General features: G+C 47.4%; 2 protein-coding genes across 2 annotated transcripts in view; one reads left to right on the forward strand and one right to left on the reverse strand.

Annotated features, from left to right (window-relative positions):
- LOC135262728 (rho GTPase-activating protein 26-like) overlaps positions 1 to 4,231 on the forward strand; it is an 88,103-nt gene extending 83,872 nt beyond the window's left edge. The window contains exons 22-24 of the mRNA XM_064349897.1: positions 404 to 514; positions 954 to 1,045; positions 2,238 to 4,231. Of these exons, the coding sequence (XP_064205967.1) occupies positions 404 to 514; positions 954 to 1,045; positions 2,238 to 2,326 (292 nt within the window). The 3' untranslated portion in view covers positions 2,327 to 4,231. The remainder of the gene's footprint in view (positions 1 to 403; positions 515 to 953; positions 1,046 to 2,237) is intronic.
- A 1,526-nt stretch (positions 4,232 to 5,757) lies between these two features.
- The window catches only part of LOC135262729 (glucocorticoid receptor-like), a 73,433-nt gene continuing 60,333 nt past the window's right edge, over positions 5,758 to 18,857 (reverse strand). Inside the window, exons 6-10 of the mRNA XM_064349898.1 lie at positions 18,261 to 18,542; positions 15,281 to 15,425; positions 14,195 to 14,325; positions 10,872 to 11,029; positions 5,758 to 10,219 (exon numbers count right to left, since the gene is read on the reverse strand). Coding sequence (XP_064205968.1) covers positions 10,067 to 10,219; positions 10,872 to 11,029; positions 14,195 to 14,325; positions 15,281 to 15,425; positions 18,261 to 18,542 — 869 coding nt within the window. The 3' untranslated portion in view covers positions 5,758 to 10,066. The remainder of the gene's footprint in view (positions 10,220 to 10,871; positions 11,030 to 14,194; positions 14,326 to 15,280; positions 15,426 to 18,260; positions 18,543 to 18,857) is intronic.

Genomic DNA, 18,857 nt, shown 5'->3' on the forward strand with positions numbered 1-18,857 from the left:
CACACCCACCGGCACAAGACACGCCCCCTGGCACAGAACATGCCCGCTGGTGGGCGACACGCCTCCTGATCCTTTTGGAGGCGTAGAAGGGACACGTCGAAATAAGACCCTGTCTCCCGTCTGTGGTGGGCGTGTCTTGTACCGATGTGTTCCTGTAGTGGGCGTGCGTTCTGCCTTGGGGGGCGTGTGTTTTTAGCGAGCATGCGATCTCCTGATAGGCCTGTGCCACCTGCTCCATACACAGGGCTCCTGTTTAACGTGCACGCTAAAACTGGAGCAGAGGCGGAAGTGCCGCGGTGTGGCACGGTGCTTTCAGCACCGCTCGTGCCGCTCGGCCGGCTGGCCGGCGGGGGTTACCGTGGTTACGGGCCTCACGCTCGCCGCCTGTGTTTGTCGCCCTCAGCCCGGCCTCCCCGAGCCCCACCTCGCCGCGGTCCCCCTCCTGGCCGATGTTCTCCGCACCCTCCAGTCCCCAGCCAGCCTCCTCCACCTCCAGCGACTCCTCCCCCTTAAGGTGGGTGGCTCCGCCCACTCTGCACTCCTGCACTCCCCCCCCCCTCCCCACCCCCTATCCCCTCCCTCCACATCCAGCACAACAAAATTTGAGATGACTGTATTGAGATAAGGGGCACATTGTATCAACCATTTGAAGAGTAGGACTTCTGGAATGTTTTATTTCATAATTCTAAGTCAGTGTTCTGGAACTCCTCTGCTTTTTTCAGCAGCGATTGTGACATCAGAATTAGAATGTTCAGTTGAGAACATTTGTGATGTCACAAAGGGCTGAACAGACATTACAGAGAGCTGTGGGAAGCTAACGAGCATGAGTGTGTGTTGTTCTCTGTTCCTCTTGATTAGTTAATTGGGCTTATAGGGCAGCAGGGGCCACTTCAGCGATTAGACTGTGTCCCTTACCCTGGCTGATTTTTCGCTTCCCCCCCCTCCTCCCGCAGCCCCCCCTTCCGGAAAGCGCGGGCCCTCTACGCCTGCAAGGCCGAGCACGAGTCCGAGCTGTCCTTCATCGCCGGGACCATCTTCGAGAACGGTGAGCTCCGTCCAATCCCAGCGCGGCGGCTGGCCTTCCTGCAAGGCAGCAGTGCAGCTCGCACAGTGAAGCTACAGCCCCCCTCTCAGCTGCTCTGACCAGAGCCAGCCAGTTTGGGGGCGATGCGCGGCTCGGTCTGGCTGTTATTGGGACGGGACGCTGATGAGTCAGCCTGTCGAGAGGATTGGGTGCGTGGTGTCTGTGAGAGAGAGAGAGAGAGAGAGAGAGAGAGAGAGAGAGAGGGGGAGAGAGGGACAGAGGGAGAGAGAGAGAGAGGGGGAGAGAGGGAGAGAGAGAGGGGGAGAGGGAGGGAGAGAGGGAGGGGAAGAGAGGCGAGATGCATCTAAGATGCATCTGAGATGACTGGGAAATATTTAGTCTCTAGTTTAAAATTAGCCATGCTGGCTAAACTGTGACATTTACATAAATGTGTATTAATGTGCACTGTCCCTGTAAAAATAAACTGGATAAAGTAAAGTAAAGTAGAGCAGGGCTGCCACACCCTGTTCCTGTAGATCTAACACCCTGTAGGTATTCATTTTAACCCTAATTTGGCACACCTGATTATACTGATCAGCAGCTCAATGCTGATCTCTAGCTGTTGAATGAGGAGTGCTTTGTTAGGTTTGGTAAGCTACAGGACTGTAGATGTCCAGGAGCAGGGTGCCTTTCCTCAGGAGTCTTCTCTAAAGCGTCAGTGAACGGCTCAGTTCTTCGGTCTTTCTCCTTCCTGTTGTGCTAAAGCGGGTCTTCTGCGGTGTTTTCACAGTCTTACCGCCCGTCTGATTGCACACACGCTTCCCCGCTGTCTGGGTTTCCGTCGTTACCCGACCCACTGAGCCCGGAGCAGAGAAACGCGGAGGCGAGATCAGAATCTCCCCCCTGCGAGCGCCGCTCCCTTCGCCGCTCGCTCCGCCGCTCCCTTCGCCGCTCCCTTCGCCGCTCGCTCCGCCGCTCGCTCCGCCGCCTCGGTGTGTCTGAGGTCTGCCGCGTGCCACTCGTTCCGCGGTTTACCTTTTCAGTGGGCTCACGGGGCCCAGGGGCCCCACACAGATGTGTTCCTCCCGGAGTCGGTCGGGGACGGTCCGCACGTGTCCCGCCGTGGCCTGGTTCGACCGCGGGCGGCGGCGGCGTGTAGCGATCGCGTGCTGACGGGATCTCTCCCCCCCCCCACCCTCTCTGTCTCCCGCAGTGCACCCCTCCCGCGAACCCGGCTGGCTGGAAGGCACTCTGGACGGGAGGACCGGGCTGATACCAGAGAACTATGTGGAATTTGTGTGACCCCTGAGGTCAGGGGTCAGGGGTCAGAGGTCACTGACCCCTTCCCAATCGCCCTGCGCAAGAAAGCCCCCTGGAGGGGCTGCAGATCGACCGGGGAGCAGAGAGAGAGAGTGCGCGTGCGTGTGTGTGTGCGTGTGTGTGCACATGTGAGAGTGCGTGTGTGCGTGCGTGTGTGTGCGTGCATGTGTCAGAGTATGTATGCGTGTGTGGCGCGTGTCAGAGTGTGTATGCGTGTGTGTGTGCACGTGTCAGAGTGTGTATGCATGTGTGTGTGTGTGCGCGTGTCAGAGTGTGCGTGTGTGTGAGTGTGTGTGCGTGCGTGCGTGTGTGTGTGTGTGTGTGTGTGTGTGTGTGTGTGTGTGTGCGTGTGTGCGTGCGTGCGTGTGTGTGTGTGTGTGTGTGTGTGTGAGTAGAGCGTGTGAGTGGAGCAGTGCGATTGCAGGCTCACTCTCACCCTCCTCTCGCTGAGCTTTCTGCTTCTGCTCTGCCGAGGGAACCAGCTGGTGAATGCCCCCACTTCCCCTTTCAGTGCACGACTCGGGGGGGGGGGGGTACTGGCTGTACTGTCGGCAGGACTTCGTGGCCTAATTGCAGCAAGCACACTGGCGGGAACCACAAAGCCCCGCCCTCAGTTTAAAGCGCACTTGTGTGATTGGTCTGCTGTGCACGTTTCCATGGCAGCAGACAAAGCTCCCGTGCATTAGAGTTGTCCTCCATTGCAACAAAAAAAAAAATTACTTTTCATGCTGTGCATCGGGTGAAGTGCTATTAAATCTTACAGCAGTTTCTTTTTTTTTTTCCCCCAGTAGTTTGGTCCTGTAGTCTGCTTTTGCTGTAATTCCATTTCTGATGTGTGTCATTAGTGGGGAAAAAAATATATACTCACATCCACTTAATGGACGCATTCCTTCACAGTACAAAATGCAAAATGATATATTTTAAAAACTTATTTTTCCGGGAACTCCGCATTTCAGTTGAGTACGGGCGCAGTTTCTATCAGCATATGTAGAATTTCTGATATTTCTGAAGGTGTGTGTGTGTGTGCTATTCCTTTTATCCATTTAGATTTTTTGCGATTGTGGTCCTCTCACTGGCCCATATTCCACAATGTTTTTATTTTATTTTATTTTTTTAAATTTTAATCACAAACCGTGCAAAGCGTATCAAAGGGAACATCGGATTCGAAGCACGGTGCAACGTGATTGGCTGCACCTCCGTCGACCGTTGCCATTTTTTTTCTTGCAATGGAAGACCTTACTGCGATGCCTCCAGTTCAGTGTCACGCAGGGTTTTTGTTGCAATTGAGCCTAAAACTTCTGTTAACAAACAGCACCTCGCTTCTTGAAAGATTTTTTCCCCCCCCCCCTTCTTTTTTTTTTTTTTTTGTCATGCTCTGTCTATTTTTTCTTGGAACTATTATGAAGAATCTGGTATCGTTAAACTGGGGGAGAAAAGGTTCTTTTTTCTTAGACGCATAAGATATGTTAAACTTTCTTTTGGGGAAAAACGTTCTTTACAGCAATATACATGTGGAAATGGTAAAAAAAAAAAAGAATTATTACAAATATATATATATATTGTGAAAATGGGCTACTTTGATCTTTATGTAATCTCTGCTATTTATAATGCATTGAATTAATATTCTAGGATGGGGTCCTAAAATGGCTTTATTTTATTGGGTGTGTATGGTATTAACATATTGTAAATACTGGCATTTGATAAGGCATCATTTTTCTAAGTACAAAATTTTTTTATATTTTCTATTGTAGCATACTAACTTAATTTTTTAGCAATTTGATTTTTTTTTAATGTGTCAAGTTTTGAGCCTGCCTTAATAATGTTTTATTGGAGATTTATATGAGCATTGTACAGATTTCCTTCCCATTAAAGACCAACACAAAGGGACTTTGTGCTTGCGTGTGTCTATGTACGGAGTGTGTGTGTGTGTCCGTGTTTACGTACTGAGTGTGTGTGTGTGCATCTGTGCATGCATGTACTGAGTGTGCGTGTGTGTGGGTGAGTGTGTGTGTCTGCCATTTGTCCTCTTTGTCAAACTTCTCCTCTTTATTGCTTCTGGAGGCCTGACATTGCAAGGCATCCAGAAAATGACAGTTTGATAAACAGGTAATTCACGGAAACCTTAACTTCCCCTGACAAACAGCGCAGACGACATAAACTGCTGTTAGTCATCCTGAAAGCTACGTGCCGGTTTGTCCTTGAATCCTTGCGCTAGTTTACCAGCGTTATAGTTCACAATGACTCCAGTCCCTAAGAGGCATTTTTTAAAAAAAGATTGTGTGTGTGCCCTCTTTATCTGTGTTATTGTCATCGTGTTTTCTACATCGCTGTATTCTCAGGACGCCATTGTAAAATAGAGCTTTGCTCTCAATTGCCCTCTCTCCCTGGTTAAAGGTCAGTCTCTCTATCTGTCTATACATTTATGAATAACAAGGCGTCATAAAGTATTTATTCAGCTAGTTATTTTGTGAAGCACACAATATTTCCAGTTCACCGAATGGAAATAATGCTGAGAATTAAAAAAAAATTTTTTCCTTGAAAATAATCTGTCTGCGTTTTGCTTTTCCTTCGTTTACCAGTCTTAGTCTGTTATGGAATCTATGACTATGAAAAATGTCTATGAAAAAAATGTATACAGTAGGGTACGCTGCCCGCCCCTCCCTTAATTTTCTTCCTGACCAGCAGTCATCTCAGCACATTTACTGAATGTGTTGTCTTTCTTCTGAACATCAGTTGTTCAGTGTTGTCACTTACTAGCTAGCATTAGCATTGATCTCTTGCTAGCAGGCATTAGCAAGCTACTAGGCTGCTAGCTTTAACTAGACACCCTGGAGTAAAAATAAAGGAATTTGAGTGTTAAGGCATGGGCTACATGCCACATTGACCTTGATCTTAAAGAGTTAAGTAATCAAAGGTCACACTAAGTGAAAGCATTTATACTTTAATCAACTGGCTTATTTCGTGTCATTCCTGGTTTTATATCCAAATAATAATTAAAATATTTTCGTTATATATATTTTAAAAAGCAAAAGTTTCAATTTTTAAAATTTATTTTGCTGCGATTTCTCATTCCCCATAGCTTATAATTTAAACAATTTAATTAGAAACTATGGCAAATGAAAAATCACAGCACAAAAAAAAGAAAGAAAAATGTGAAATATTAACTTCCTTATTAAATTATATATAACACTAATCTTGACAGACGTAGTTTTCAGCAACTGGCCATTTTCCTATGGACATCTCTGCCGATATTTCATCTGGCCAAAACAACTGTATAAACACAGTGTCATCCATTCAACCAATAGCAGATGAGACTCGTACATTGGGCTAGTCATATGGAAAATAACATTCGTATGTATAAAGACATTCATTCATTCATTCATTCATTTTTAAAGACAGTTGTGACAAATGAGCACCAGGATGGAAAAGCGCATTTATTATATATGAACGACTGATAGCTGTAACTTCTTCATCATGACAGAAAACCATTCCGGCGAACAATTTTCAAACCATCGACAACGGTTATCAGCTTACCACCATACTGCTTCGGCGTATCACCAAAGCTCTTTAAAAGTACCAAGCAAAGAAACCTTAGTCCAACATTTAATCAAGTAGGTGAAAAGATCAACATTGACTACAGAAAAGGTGTAATACAGAAGTAATAGAAAACTACTTTTTAAACAAATGGACAATTGGGATATTCTTTACATTGGATTACAATTACAGAACTGAGAAGAAAAAACAAAAACAAAAAAAAAAAACAAACAAAACAGACTTTAATGAAAGCCATAACCAGTGAAATACAATCTGCCCTTAATTTCTGAAGATAATATTTGCATGTATATCTTATACAAAATAGACTTTTTTTTTCCAACCAGTATTAGGGTAGTGCAATTTTTTTAGGCTCTTGCTGATAGATTACTTTCACACACAGTTTATACCTTTTTGAAGTGACTGGTTAATCTTCACAGTAATTTACAAGAAAACCAAAACCTAAACCATTACAAAAGCTAGATTAAAAAAATAACTTATAAGTGCTATAGTTGATAATTACGTAGAAGTGCTATTGTAAAAATAACTGCTCATGAACGCTCATTTCTCTGCTTTGCTTTGGTCAAATGGTTGAACGATACAAAATATACTTGTTTCCCTCCCCACCATTTTTTTATTATTAAAAACATGGTATTCTTCCATAAAATCTTTCCCACTGATACTTTAATTTACATTTATGTACAAGCAAACATGTTTCATCAACACTTTAAATACATTTGCATATGGTTATTCTTGGTCAAAAACGCAAACAAAAATATTGACTGCCGATTCTTAATGGATTACAAGTGAACCAATGTCACTAAAATGAAGATACCACCCAGATTAAATTTATTGGCAAAATAGAGCAAAAATTTTTGAATCACCTTTTTGTTTACCTGGATCTTCCTCCTGCCTCAAAATAGGCCTTTTAGGAAATAAATATAGTTAGAATAGTACATCAAAATTAATCATTCAATATTTTTTTTTTCCTTTTTTCTAAATTCAATTTATACCAGAGAGAATAAAGGAAAAAAAAATCTGAAAAACTTTTCTTTGTGAAATCCATACCAAAACGGGAGCTCTGAGACTGTATGTGAAAGTAACCCAAAATGCATAAAAATAAAGTTCTTTGTAGTGAAGCACAAATAGAATAAAAACATCAGAGGAATAATCATCATGTGACTAATATCAATACTGATATTTGATTTTTTTTTTTTTTTTTTCTCTTTCTCCAATAGGTTAGCAGTTCGGCTTGAATGCTAATGGCTAGTCTGACGCGCAGAAAGGCGGCTTCTGACAGTCGCGGGCATTACATTGTCGGTATCATTCTCATTTAACCAGGTGGTCCCAACGAGATCAACAAATCCCTTTCAAGAGAGACCTGGCTTCACCCCCCCCCCCCCCACACCCACACCCACACCCACCCCCCCGTCTCCCGGGAGATGCGTTACATACACGTAACACGAGAAAATGTACAATTCTAAAAAATAAAATAAAATAAAATAAAATAAAAAGAACAACAAAAAAAAAAACTGTCACATCAATCACAATTTTTTAATTCCACACACACAGACGTTTGCCTCCAAAATGTTCTTAAGTCATTATTAAAGAAAGGTGCACACAAGCATACCTGGTTTTTTAATCATTGAAAATAGCTGGATGTTATGCATGGAAAAAATGGCTTTAGTCTGTAGCAGATAGGCATACGGCTATTGACAAATACAGCACGAGAAGAACCGGTCACCTCAGCGAAAGCGTGTGCTGCCGCTTCCTGTCAATTTCAAAATTCAAATCAATCAATTCTAGGTAATCAAAAGCTTTGTTGCACTGTCTAAGCATTAACAAAACCCAAGCCAGGCATTAACGGGAGGGGGGAAAGTTCTGGTGACCTAATTAAAAACTTTGAACATATCTTTACACCTTTATTCTATATATTCTAAAAACATGTATATATAAAAGGGCATGATGAACAAATGGTGCTGAGAGTAATTACCAGCAATGCGTTTTCGAACTGATCAACACGTCCATGGCGTCTTAAAGTGGATCGATCCACTACGTTCACATATCGGAAACCTGAGCAGACACAAGCATGTGATTACCTTGAGTATTTCTAAACTAAAACGCTTTAACAGAGGAGGAAAAAATATATATATATATTTATATATTTATATCAGCTTTCTTTTTAAAAACTCTTCTCATATAAACATTTATAACATTTTTTACTGTTAGACAACGCTATTGTCAGATAGTTAAAATACAAATGAGAAAACGCGGTTTGGCACTGGCAGAGTACAGGCGGAGGCGCGTCAAACAAGCGACGAACCGGACCTAAGAAACGCGTTTCTTCGGCCGCCGTTTGCGTATGCATTTGAGCAGTTCGCGTGCGTGCAGAGATCTAAGGGAGCTCTGCGGAACCACGGCCTCCAATCGATCGACAAGAAAAGGGGAGAGAGAGAGTTTTAACGAGGAGGTCAGACGACGACGACGACGACGGCTAAAACGGCCGTACGCAAACGGGCGAAAGCGCTCGCGCGACCCCGTCCAGGGGCGAATCGCGTGAAACGCGCGTGCGCAGCCTGCGATGCGAGCCTTCTGCTCCAGAGAGAGAGAGAGAGGGAGGGAGGGAATGCTGGATTATCTACGTAGCCTACTGTACACGGGGTGCGCGGCTCGCTGCCAGATGCACGAACTGCGTGACCCCCCCCCCCCCTCCCCCCTCCACCTGGGGACGCGACTCGAGCGCGGGAGAGAGAGTTCCGGGCAGGATCGGACCACATTCCAGGAATCGTGGACGGTGTAAAACATGAAGCTGGCAGCTTTTTTTTTTTTTCTTTTTCATTTCACCAGAAGAGTAAATCAATTTTTATCCTTTTTTTTTTTTTTCCTCCTTGCAGGCCTTTTGTTTTGCGTTTGTGTGTTCTGATTTAAAGGACAAACGAAGCTGGCCACAAACCGGAAAGCGCTGCCATTTCGAAGAAATTTAACACGGAACATTAAGCTAAAAAGAAAAGAATTTTTTTTTTTTGGATTTACATAATTCATAATTGTAAGGATCACTTGTTTTATTTCACCATCATTCAGCTGCCCAGATCAGGAAACATGGCTATTAAAAAAAATGTAAAACATGAAAAAGGACAGGAACTGCCAGTGCAAGTTGGGGGGGGGGGGGGCTGGGGGGGCGGGGGGGGACACAAGAACAATCATTGTGTATGCAAAGTACTTGCCCTGGACAGTTAGAGTTTGGGTGGAGGTGGGGGGGAATTCTAAAACCATACAGCAAAGCTTAAAAAAGGCACGTGTTTTCCCTTTTTCTGATGTATATTTGTAAACATTTTAGCAGTGTGCATGCATAAAATCAATATTCTAATGATATAAAATATTGTATTGGTTTTTAAAAGCATAACTCGTGTGTGTGTGTGTGTGTGTGTGTGTCAGTATGAGTGTACTTTCCAGCCAATTAAAAATGTGTGTCTGTTAAAGCGCCCTGTGAGCGCTAACGTCTCTGAAGCGCTCAGTTCCTGTTTTCCTTGCCTGGCCGTCCTCGTTCACGGCCCTCCTGGGTCCTCAGGGTAGCGCCCGTTATAGCGCCACGTATCGTGGTAGTGTCTGTTAGCGCCACGTCTTGGGCTAACGCTCGTTAGCACGATGTCTCAGGGTAGCGCCCGTTAGCACGATGTCTCAGGGTGGCGCCCGTTAGCGCCACGTCTCGGCGTAGCGCCCGTTAGCACGATGTCTCAGGGTGGCGCCCGTTAGCGCGGCGTAGCGCCCATTAGCGCGACGTCTCGGCGTAGCGCCCGTTAGCACGATGTCTCCGGGGGTAGTGCCTGTTAGCACGATGTCTCAGGATGGCGCCCGTTAGCACGATGTCTCAGGGTGGCGCCTGTTAGCGTGCTATCTCAGGGTAGCGCCCGTTAGCGTGCCATCTCGGGCTAGCGCCCGTTAGCACAATGTCTCGGGCTAGCGCCCGTTAGCACAATGTCTCGGGCTAGCGCCCGTTAGCACGCCATCGGGCATCCCCGCCTCCAACGTGGGATTCCTCTGAGGATGTGTAAGCAAGCTGGTGCGTGCGCAAATGTGTGTGTGTGTGTGTGTGTGTGTGTGTGCACGCAGGTGAGTATGTGTGTGTGTTTAGGGCTGTCGGGCCGGGCTGGTTGGGGTTTTTTTTAAGGCATTGTATACACTGTAAGGCAGTCACTTCTGGTGAAACAGAAGGGGCTTGACGCTCCCCGTTTTGAATTTTGGTAACTGGTTGCTGATGATCTCCGCCAACATTTCGGGGAACTCCACGCTCAGGGATTTATTCACAAAGGTGTAGAAGCAGAAGTTGAGCAGCCCCCCGACCATCTGTGGAAACGAGCAGAGCTTCAGCACGGTGCCTGATAGCTACCATCTAATGCAGAACAAGTCTAGTCAAAGCACATTTTCATTGCCATGGTGCACAATCTAGCCATGAGCTTAGAAAATAAAAGGCCTCTATACCAGGCTAAATGTGTAAGGAAAAATAAATTAAATATTGTCACTTGCTCTTCGCTTCATTTTCAGAAATACGCTATTAACCCTTTGAAGGGTAGAGTGTTCTAGAACTCCATCGGTTTCAATTACCAGCAGTGATTGTGACATCAGCATTAGAATGTTCAATTAAGAGCATTCTAATCTCACATGTTTGCGGTCTCACGCCTTAAAGGGTTAACATCACATTGCACCCTCCCCGAGCAGAGAGGGCCGACTTCCCTAACCAGCATTTCTTTATGGCCTTCTCTATTTTGACAGCTGCATGTTAACTGAACCATCCGATGAACTTGCTCGAGGCTACAATGGCAGCGCGCTACCGGAGAAACCAGTGCGTAGCCACGTGTTTAGCAAGCTCCGCTGTGCTAACGGCTACGCTAACGACTAAGCTAACAGCTACGCTACGCTAACGGCTAAGTTAACAGCTCCGCTATGCTAACGGCTATGCTCAAGGCTAAGCTACGCCCTCGTCCCTGCCCCCGCTCACCTCCTGCATGGAGTCCAGGAGCCGGGTCAGCTGGTAGAAGCGCTGCCAGTTCTGGCTGGAGTTCTCCTCGCGCTTCACGATGGCCTTGCCCAGCTCCTTGATGTACGCCATGCGGATCTCGTCGAACACGGCCTGGCTCTTCAGCCCGTCCTTCGGCACTGCAGAGAGGGAGGGAGGGAGGGAGGGAGGGAGAGGAGGACGGGTCAGAGGGGGGGGCGGGGCCTAAGCAACGGGGGCCGGAGTGCTGAAACATGCGCGCGGTTTTGGGCTGTTTTGGTCAAGCGTCTGGCTCAGTGACACAGTCCCCCGCACTGCTGAAAACCCCGCTGTTCCTGATGTAGGCCAGCTGCACCGAGTTCATCTGCAGCCTAGGCCAGCGCTACTCAGCACCAGGGCCTGCAGGCTGCAGTGTCTGCAGGCACATTACATCACATCACAGGCATTTAGCCGACGCTCTTAGACAGAGCGACTCACGCAACTTTTAAACGCAGCATTTAAATCGCATCCATCCAGCCGGAATCTATACCGAAACAATGCAGGTTAAGTGCCTTGCTCAAGGGTATAACAGCAGTGTCCTTACCCAGGTTATTGAACCTGTGATCTTCAGGTATTTGAGGCATGAGGAATTTGCTCCATCAATGCAGTGCTCCCCCCCTGACCTCTCTAATCGTTTCACCTCCCGGGTTCAGGAAGTGAGCTCATTAGTGAAATCTGGCGGTGCAGCGTGCGGTTGGAGCGAACGCCCACAGACACTGCAGCTCGCGCAGGACCTGGAGCGGAGTCAGCCCTGGACCGGATTCTGAACGGGACTGAACATGGCACAGCGCTTTCAAAGGGCTGTAACGTGACTCGCTGCCAAAAAAGCGCTCAGCAGGTGTGACTGTGACCAGATGGAGGCAGGTTCAGGTCCCGAGCAAGACACCCGACCTTGAGCCGCTTCAGAGTAACCCCACCCCACCCGCCCGCCGCCCCCCCGCCCCCCTAATGCGCAAACGGATAAACGCGCAAAAATAGGGAAGGGCGTCCGCTATGGGGATCTCAGCTGCGGGACGTCCCGTAACTTCTGCCCGATTGCTGCACCGCAGCGGTTTTTTTTAGGGACGATAAAACCTGAGCACCCCCCCTTGGTTACTGTCCTCCATCCCATTCCCCAACACCACTGCTTCTGCCCCCCCCCCCCACAACTCCCCTGTTCCCTGTAAATCATCATTCCTAATATATCATCCACCCACCCCGTCCCCCCTGCGTCCGATTAGCATGGAGACTATGCAAAACGTGGACTGACTTCAATCGCTTCCATCCCGCTCTCCTCCGCTCCCCCCACCCCCACCCTCCCACCCCCCATGGAAGACCGGATGAAAGATTTATGCCCCGCCCGCCTTTTTAGGGTTCTGCTAGTCCTGGACTTCAGCCCAGATGCACCTTCCCCTCCAATTAACCAGGGATTATGCAAAAAGACTCAGCCGGAAGGAGCCGGAGAAGTCATGAAAGCGTCCGTCTTTCTGTCTGACGGGACGGACGGGGGCGGGAAAAATTTCCACTGAGCGCTTCCCGCTTTTTCCCTGTTCCCTCTTTCTCCCTCTTCCTTCTTCTTCCCTCTGTTTTTGTTATTTTTTTAATAACGGAACAGTGCAGACTTTCAGCGTTACATCTTCAATTCCGACCACTGAAGAAAATGACCGAAAAGATACTTACGGGACAAGCCGCCGTTACTGTCTGTTCCTATAGTTACTCTCTACGTGCCGTTTACACTTACCGACTGCTAGTCATGAATTACGTCTTAGTGAGCTGCTAACTGAATGTGCATCCGTTGACATTTAACCTGACGTACATCCCGTTTAAAAGCATTAAGTACATTAATTTAACCTGATAACAAATCAACAACAAAGAAATGGCGGTTTATTCAACCTGTTTCTAATATTATTTACTTATTCCAACATACTTTTGTTCACGTCTGCTATTTAAACTCAGTTTTTAATAATCTTAATCAGTTGATATACAGTAGTAGTTGTGTTGTGCCAGAAAATGTTAAACAGATTTTAAAATTTTTTATTTAAATCTCAATACCAGTTTTTAATCGCAAAATAGCTGAGGGGAAACTTACTTGCATTCTACTTTCATCAAATAAAATAAAATACTCTTGTATCGGGTCAGAAGGCTGTGTAGCAGAACTGGGGGTCTTTCAAAGGAAGGTAAGAATGGATGACAAACCCTAATCAGTACGGAGTTAAGAGCTCAAACCATAAACATGGAGAAGAAGAAAATGAAGAAGAAAACCAAGACTGCTTGCCCACAATGTGATGTCTGAGAAACACTAATGTCACATTACTGAGAATCGCTGTTGCTGTCAGGGGACACGGGGCGACCGGATTGGCTGAAACACCGCGTTTAATTTGTGAGAAATAAACAGCCCCGGGGTTGTTCTGAAGGCAGCGAGGGGGGTGTCATTACAGCGGCACCGCAGATTGGCCGCGGCACTAAAAATACCCTGATCGGCTTGGAAATGTCATCTCCGTTTTTCCCGTTCTTTTCGTTTAAAACACACAATTAAAACGCGCTTAAAATACAAGAGTGTACCCGTGTGCGTGTTTTCTCAAAATCAGTGGCGAGGGCTGCGGTAATTTGAAGACGGTTAAAAGCGTCGGTATCGCTGCACCTTGTGGTTGGGCCTCCCAGTGCACAGGTCAGTAATGGCTTTTCATGCTGGCGTGCTGTGAGGGCTTGCTTTTTGCCATTTAAAACACACACACACACGGTATGAATGTGCATTGTGCAAATGCACACAGGCAGGGGCTCAGTAAGTGTCCTCCGGGCATCGTCAATCACAAAGCAGATTTGAATGACTTGCAGGCACCGTGGGTCCTAGTGTCTGACAGTTCAACGGACTTTTGGCCTCATTATTCTGACTCTGTACAGTGAAACCAGACCACATCTGCATCTGCTCGTCCCTCTGTTCTCCAGGGGGCGGGGCGGGAGTCGTGTCAAAGACACTTTTTGCTTCTGTCACGCTAAGGTTTTGACGTTCCCTTTTGACGTTTATCTGTTCTCACCCTTGTTTGAAAGCCCCCCTGCAGTTAGGCTACACAGCCCTTTAACGTCATACAAGTAAATATTTATTGATTTATTTATGAACTTACACGATACGATACAAGCAAAGGTTTTTTTTGGAGACAGCAGTGGAATACAAGGGTTAAGTAGTGGGCTTGCAGGTTCAATTCCCTATGCAGCCCAGCCCATTTACAGCCCCCCCTCCCCTGGACAGTTCCCCCCCCACCCCCACCCCACCCCACAGCCCCGCCCGCACGCAGAGAGCAGACACCCACCTGTGCTGAGCAGCAGAAGGACCTTCATGCACAGGTACTCCTCGTAGGAGACCTGCAGCCGCACGAACTCGTTGGAGATCTTCAGCATCTGCTCGCACTGGTCGTTCATGTAGGGCAGCTTCATCCGCTCCCTAGGCCAGAGACACGCCCGTCAGTCCAGCGAAACCGTTCCCCGCCGGTTTCACACAAGACACAATTTCAGAAAAAAGTTCCAGCGTCCCTCTCACTGTTATGTAACGTTACATTACCAACACTGACCCAGCCTGATGGGTTTATTTACACAACAGGAACACACCTAAATATTTCCCCACAGATGGTTTCAGATGCTACTGATAGGTACTGTGTATTGGGAGATAAACTGCACAGTATTAGTAAATAAAACGACTCACTATTATGTGTGTTCACTGCAGCTAACCCTACTGTATGCTAATCAAACCAGAGGTAATAAAACAACATCCAGTCTACCATCTGCCAAATGCATCAAACTTCCACAATTAGACAGTATCACAGTGGTATCACAAGGCTGCTCTGTCTGCCATTTCTATTTCGTTTTATTGCAGGGCCAAATAAAAACAATGCTACTTCAGACTCAAGGTGGAGGAACAAGAGCAGCGTGCGAAATCTGCTGGGTCCTGATTTTCTGGTTTGGCCCATACCGGTTTCTGAAAGTGGTTTTTTTTTTTTTTTTTTTCTTTCTTTCTTCTCTCAAGAGAAACTATTCTAACGCAGACCTCGTGTGACAGCGCGCACCCAACGCCCCCAGCCTGGGGAATCTTTACCGGAATGGGGCTCAACAATACGGATTAACATTTCACAGCGCTTTCCAGCGCGGAGCATCGACGGGGGTTAAGGTCGGGTCGCGGCTTCTCCGCGACGTTCCGGGACGCCGCTCCTCGCGCGAATTCATCTGAGGACAACGGCGGCGGCGGCGGCGGCAGAACATCGCTATCCGCGGCGGGAGGCCGCCGCGTCCCGACCGCCAGCTGCTCATTCTCACGGCGGTTTTTTAAACCGCCCCGGGCGAAACCGTTGGGTGAAAGCGCGTTTTTTTTTTCCGAGGGGCGGGGGCGGGGGCGGGGGGCTTACTGGTTGATGACGAGGTCGGGGGCGAAGCACAGCATGCCCCCGTTGGACTGCTGAAAGGACCTCCACCCCAAGCTGAAGGACATGAGCACCAGCCAGGAGCACTGCAGCAGGGTCATCTGGTCGTCCAGGTGAAGGTTCCGGAACCCTGAGCGGGACGAGAGGGGCATGACTCACCTGCTGGCCTCACAACGCCCGTCTGTTCTCACACTCACACAAACACACACACACACACACACCAGTCTTCTCACACACACACACACACACACCAGTCTTCTCACACACACACACACACACACACACCAGTCTTCTCACACACACACACACACACACACACACACACACTCACCAGTCTTTTCAAACTTACATCAGTCTTTTCAAAAACACACCAGTCTTTTCACACGCATACTGGTCTTTTCACGAGTCTCAACGCCACACACCCCAAGCCACGCCCCCCGCCCCCCATCCCTGCCCTAGACACTACTCGCCATTTCTCGAGCGCCATTTTGTTTCATAATCCGGCTCTCGAGAGGATGACCGAGTCCATTCTGTCTCTCACACAGTTTGAGCGTTTCAGGAATGTGGAATGGGGGGGGGGCGGGGGGGGGCAAAGCCAAAGACACACTGCAGCTCCCACGGCGGCCCCAGCACCAGCGACAGGACCTTCCCAGCCACGCAGGCCTGTGACTTACCGCCTCTCGTTAGGGGGAAATGGACGCCTGACATTTTTACCGAAACGTTCACACGGGCGCTCTGAGAGAAAAAAATGCTGCCGTCTTTCAGCGACATTGAAAGAGAAAAGGCGTCCGGTGTGGCCTTACTACAGCTACAGCCGATTACCGCTGGCACTCGGCGCCAGAATCTGCATTTAATAAACGAATGCACTTCTGGACACTCAGGCCAGTGTTACTGCGTATCACTGTCATCCATTTTGTAAGATGCGTTGTCAGTTATGCTAACCTTTAGCGCCGTGTTTTTTTTTAGTGCTATATTTCAATGGTAGAACTGGTCCAAGGACCGGCAGCTAAAAGGGGCCCTTTGAGCTTGTTAAATGTAGAGTGGAATACTTTTGAAATGTATTGCCGTGTAAATGTGTGCAAAAAGCATTTCAGGGCTTATAACACTATCGCTAAACTTCAAAACCTCTGCATTCATTTTCATGTTTTGCATTCTTTAAAAATGTTTTGATGTTTAAGATTCATTCAAATGTTTTCCATGACCAAATTGCCTCATTCATTTTTGTTCTCCATTCCTTTAATTCAGGTTCTTTTTCCTTACACTACAGTTTCTAAAAAAGCCCTGATACTCAATGATCTGCCAAAATTTCACTCTCCCTTCCTGTCAGATGTACTTGGAAGAGCTATTATTTATCCGTCTTTTCGATAAGCCAACACTGCTCTACTGTAAACAACTGATTAAAATGTGATTGGTCCACCTCTTTCAGCCTCCATCCTAACACTCATCAATATGTACCGCTATTTTTGATACCGTAAATCTCAATTTGTCCTGCAATTTGAAAATCGGAACACTACGTGCGATTTATTCTCCTCCCACCCTTGATGATATAGCCTTGCCAGGTCACGTAGTAGAGGCAGAAACCGTAGACTAGGCTTGATATGGTGACACTATCTAGTCTGTAGGTAATCAGAGCACTGCTTTAGTCAGGAAAACGGTGAGCACTGTTGGCCTAAATGGCCGACGTTATGTTGCATGTATGTTTATTATATTATGTTATGTTACATGTTTGTTATGTTATGCTATGCTGTGCTAAACGATGCTATGCTATGTTATGCTATGTTATGTTATGCTATGCTGTGCTAAGCGATGCTATGTTATGCTATGTTATGCTAAGCTATGCTATGTTATGCTATGCTATGCTATGTTATGCTATGCTATGTTATGCTATGTTATGTTATGCTATGCCATGCTATGCTATGTCACGCTATGCTATGCTATGCTATGATTGTTGGGCCAGCTGAAGAAGTTCTCATTCTGCTCGTTGCAAAGCCACGGTGCACCACGGTGCTTCGATTAAAGTCCGCGTTGCACTCTGCAAACTGTAAAAGAAACGCCCAAGCGCAGGTAATGCTAGCGTTACTCATCACTCCCCCCTCTCCCGCCTCCTCCTCCCCCCCCCTTCTGGTCTCAGGTTCCTCCTTGGATTTCGGTGCACCTATCGGATCTCCGCTTGGACGCCTTCCCGCCGTCTTTCACCGAGCTGTAGCTCAGATCTCCGGTTTCCTCACGTTCCTTCGTCCTACCCACGCAACCCATACATTAGTCTGCCCTGTCACTGTCTGCACCGGGGCCGCCCAGCCCCGTTCCTGGAGATGTACCGTCCCCCCGTAGGTTTCCGTTCCAGCCGTGACAAATCACACCTCATTCAGCAGCTCGAGACCTGAATTGAGCTACTAATTAGTAGTCAGGTGTGCCAATTTACGGTTGAAATGAAAAACCTACAGGAGGTTAGATCCCCAGGAACAGGGTTGGGCTGGTCTACACTGTGAGAAATCCCACTAGACTCCTGTCAACTCGGTCAAAACAGCCTTCAATCCTTTAGGCGCTTCTTTCTTCCAACAAAACGACTTTAAAAGCGAATGTCAAAAAAGTTTAAGATAGTTATTTTTTTTAACGAACTAGCTAATTTGATATTGAACGAGTTGATACTGAACACAACTTCAATCTTTTCTCACAGCTTAGCTTAAACAAATTCTCTTTCTCTAAAGCACAACTCAGTTGCTAGACGGGTCTTCTCTCTGGCCCCACATACATATATACATATATATCTGAAGCCCCGCCCCCCTGAGGAGGCGTGGCCTGGAGCCGGACAGGAAGTGGGAGGCGTGGCCTGGAGCCGGACAGGAAGTGGGAGGCGTGGCCTGGAGCCGGACAGGAAGTGGGAGGCGTGGCCTGGAGCCGGACAGGAAGTGGGAGGCGTGGCCTGGAGCCGGACAGGAAGTGGGAGGCGGGGTCCCGGCCTCACCTGGCAGGGCCTTGGCCCATTTGACGGCGGAGACGACCTGCAGGCCGCCCAGCCGGTTGAGGGCGGTCATGAGGCGGTTGGAGGTGTCGGGGATGGTGCTGTCAAAGCCGGCGTAGATGGTCTCGGGCTCGATGGCCTTCAGCAGCGACAGCATGGTGGGGATGAGCTGGGGCATGGATTTGGGCAGCAGCGCCCGCGCCCCCTCCTCCGCCATCGGCGGGACGGGCTCGGACGACGCCACCTGCTGGCCCTTCATCCTGATCAGCTTCTTCGTCTTCCTCGCTGGAGGCAGAGAGAGGCGCCGTTAACGTTCGGCAATCGCAAAATGGCGGATTTCGCTGTGCTTCCTCGTCTAAAACTGAACATTTCAAATGAATGGTTTAGCTTTTCGTTTTTATTTGTTACTTTAGGATTTGTGTGTTGACATTTGTGTTATGCGCTGGATTACGTCTTTGGATGCATTATTAAGTAGGAAAGGTTTTCTGAAAGGGATTTAAAAAAGTATTTCATCATGAATTCAAAAGGAGTCTATTCCATAGCAAAAAAAAACATCACGTTTCATATCAACAAAATTCATAATTAAACATTTCTGACTAT

Source organism: Anguilla rostrata, chromosome 9 (assembly GCF_018555375.3).
Source record: "Anguilla rostrata isolate EN2019 chromosome 9, ASM1855537v3, whole genome shotgun sequence".
Lineage (NCBI taxonomy): Eukaryota > Metazoa > Chordata > Actinopteri > Anguilliformes > Anguillidae > Anguilla > Anguilla rostrata.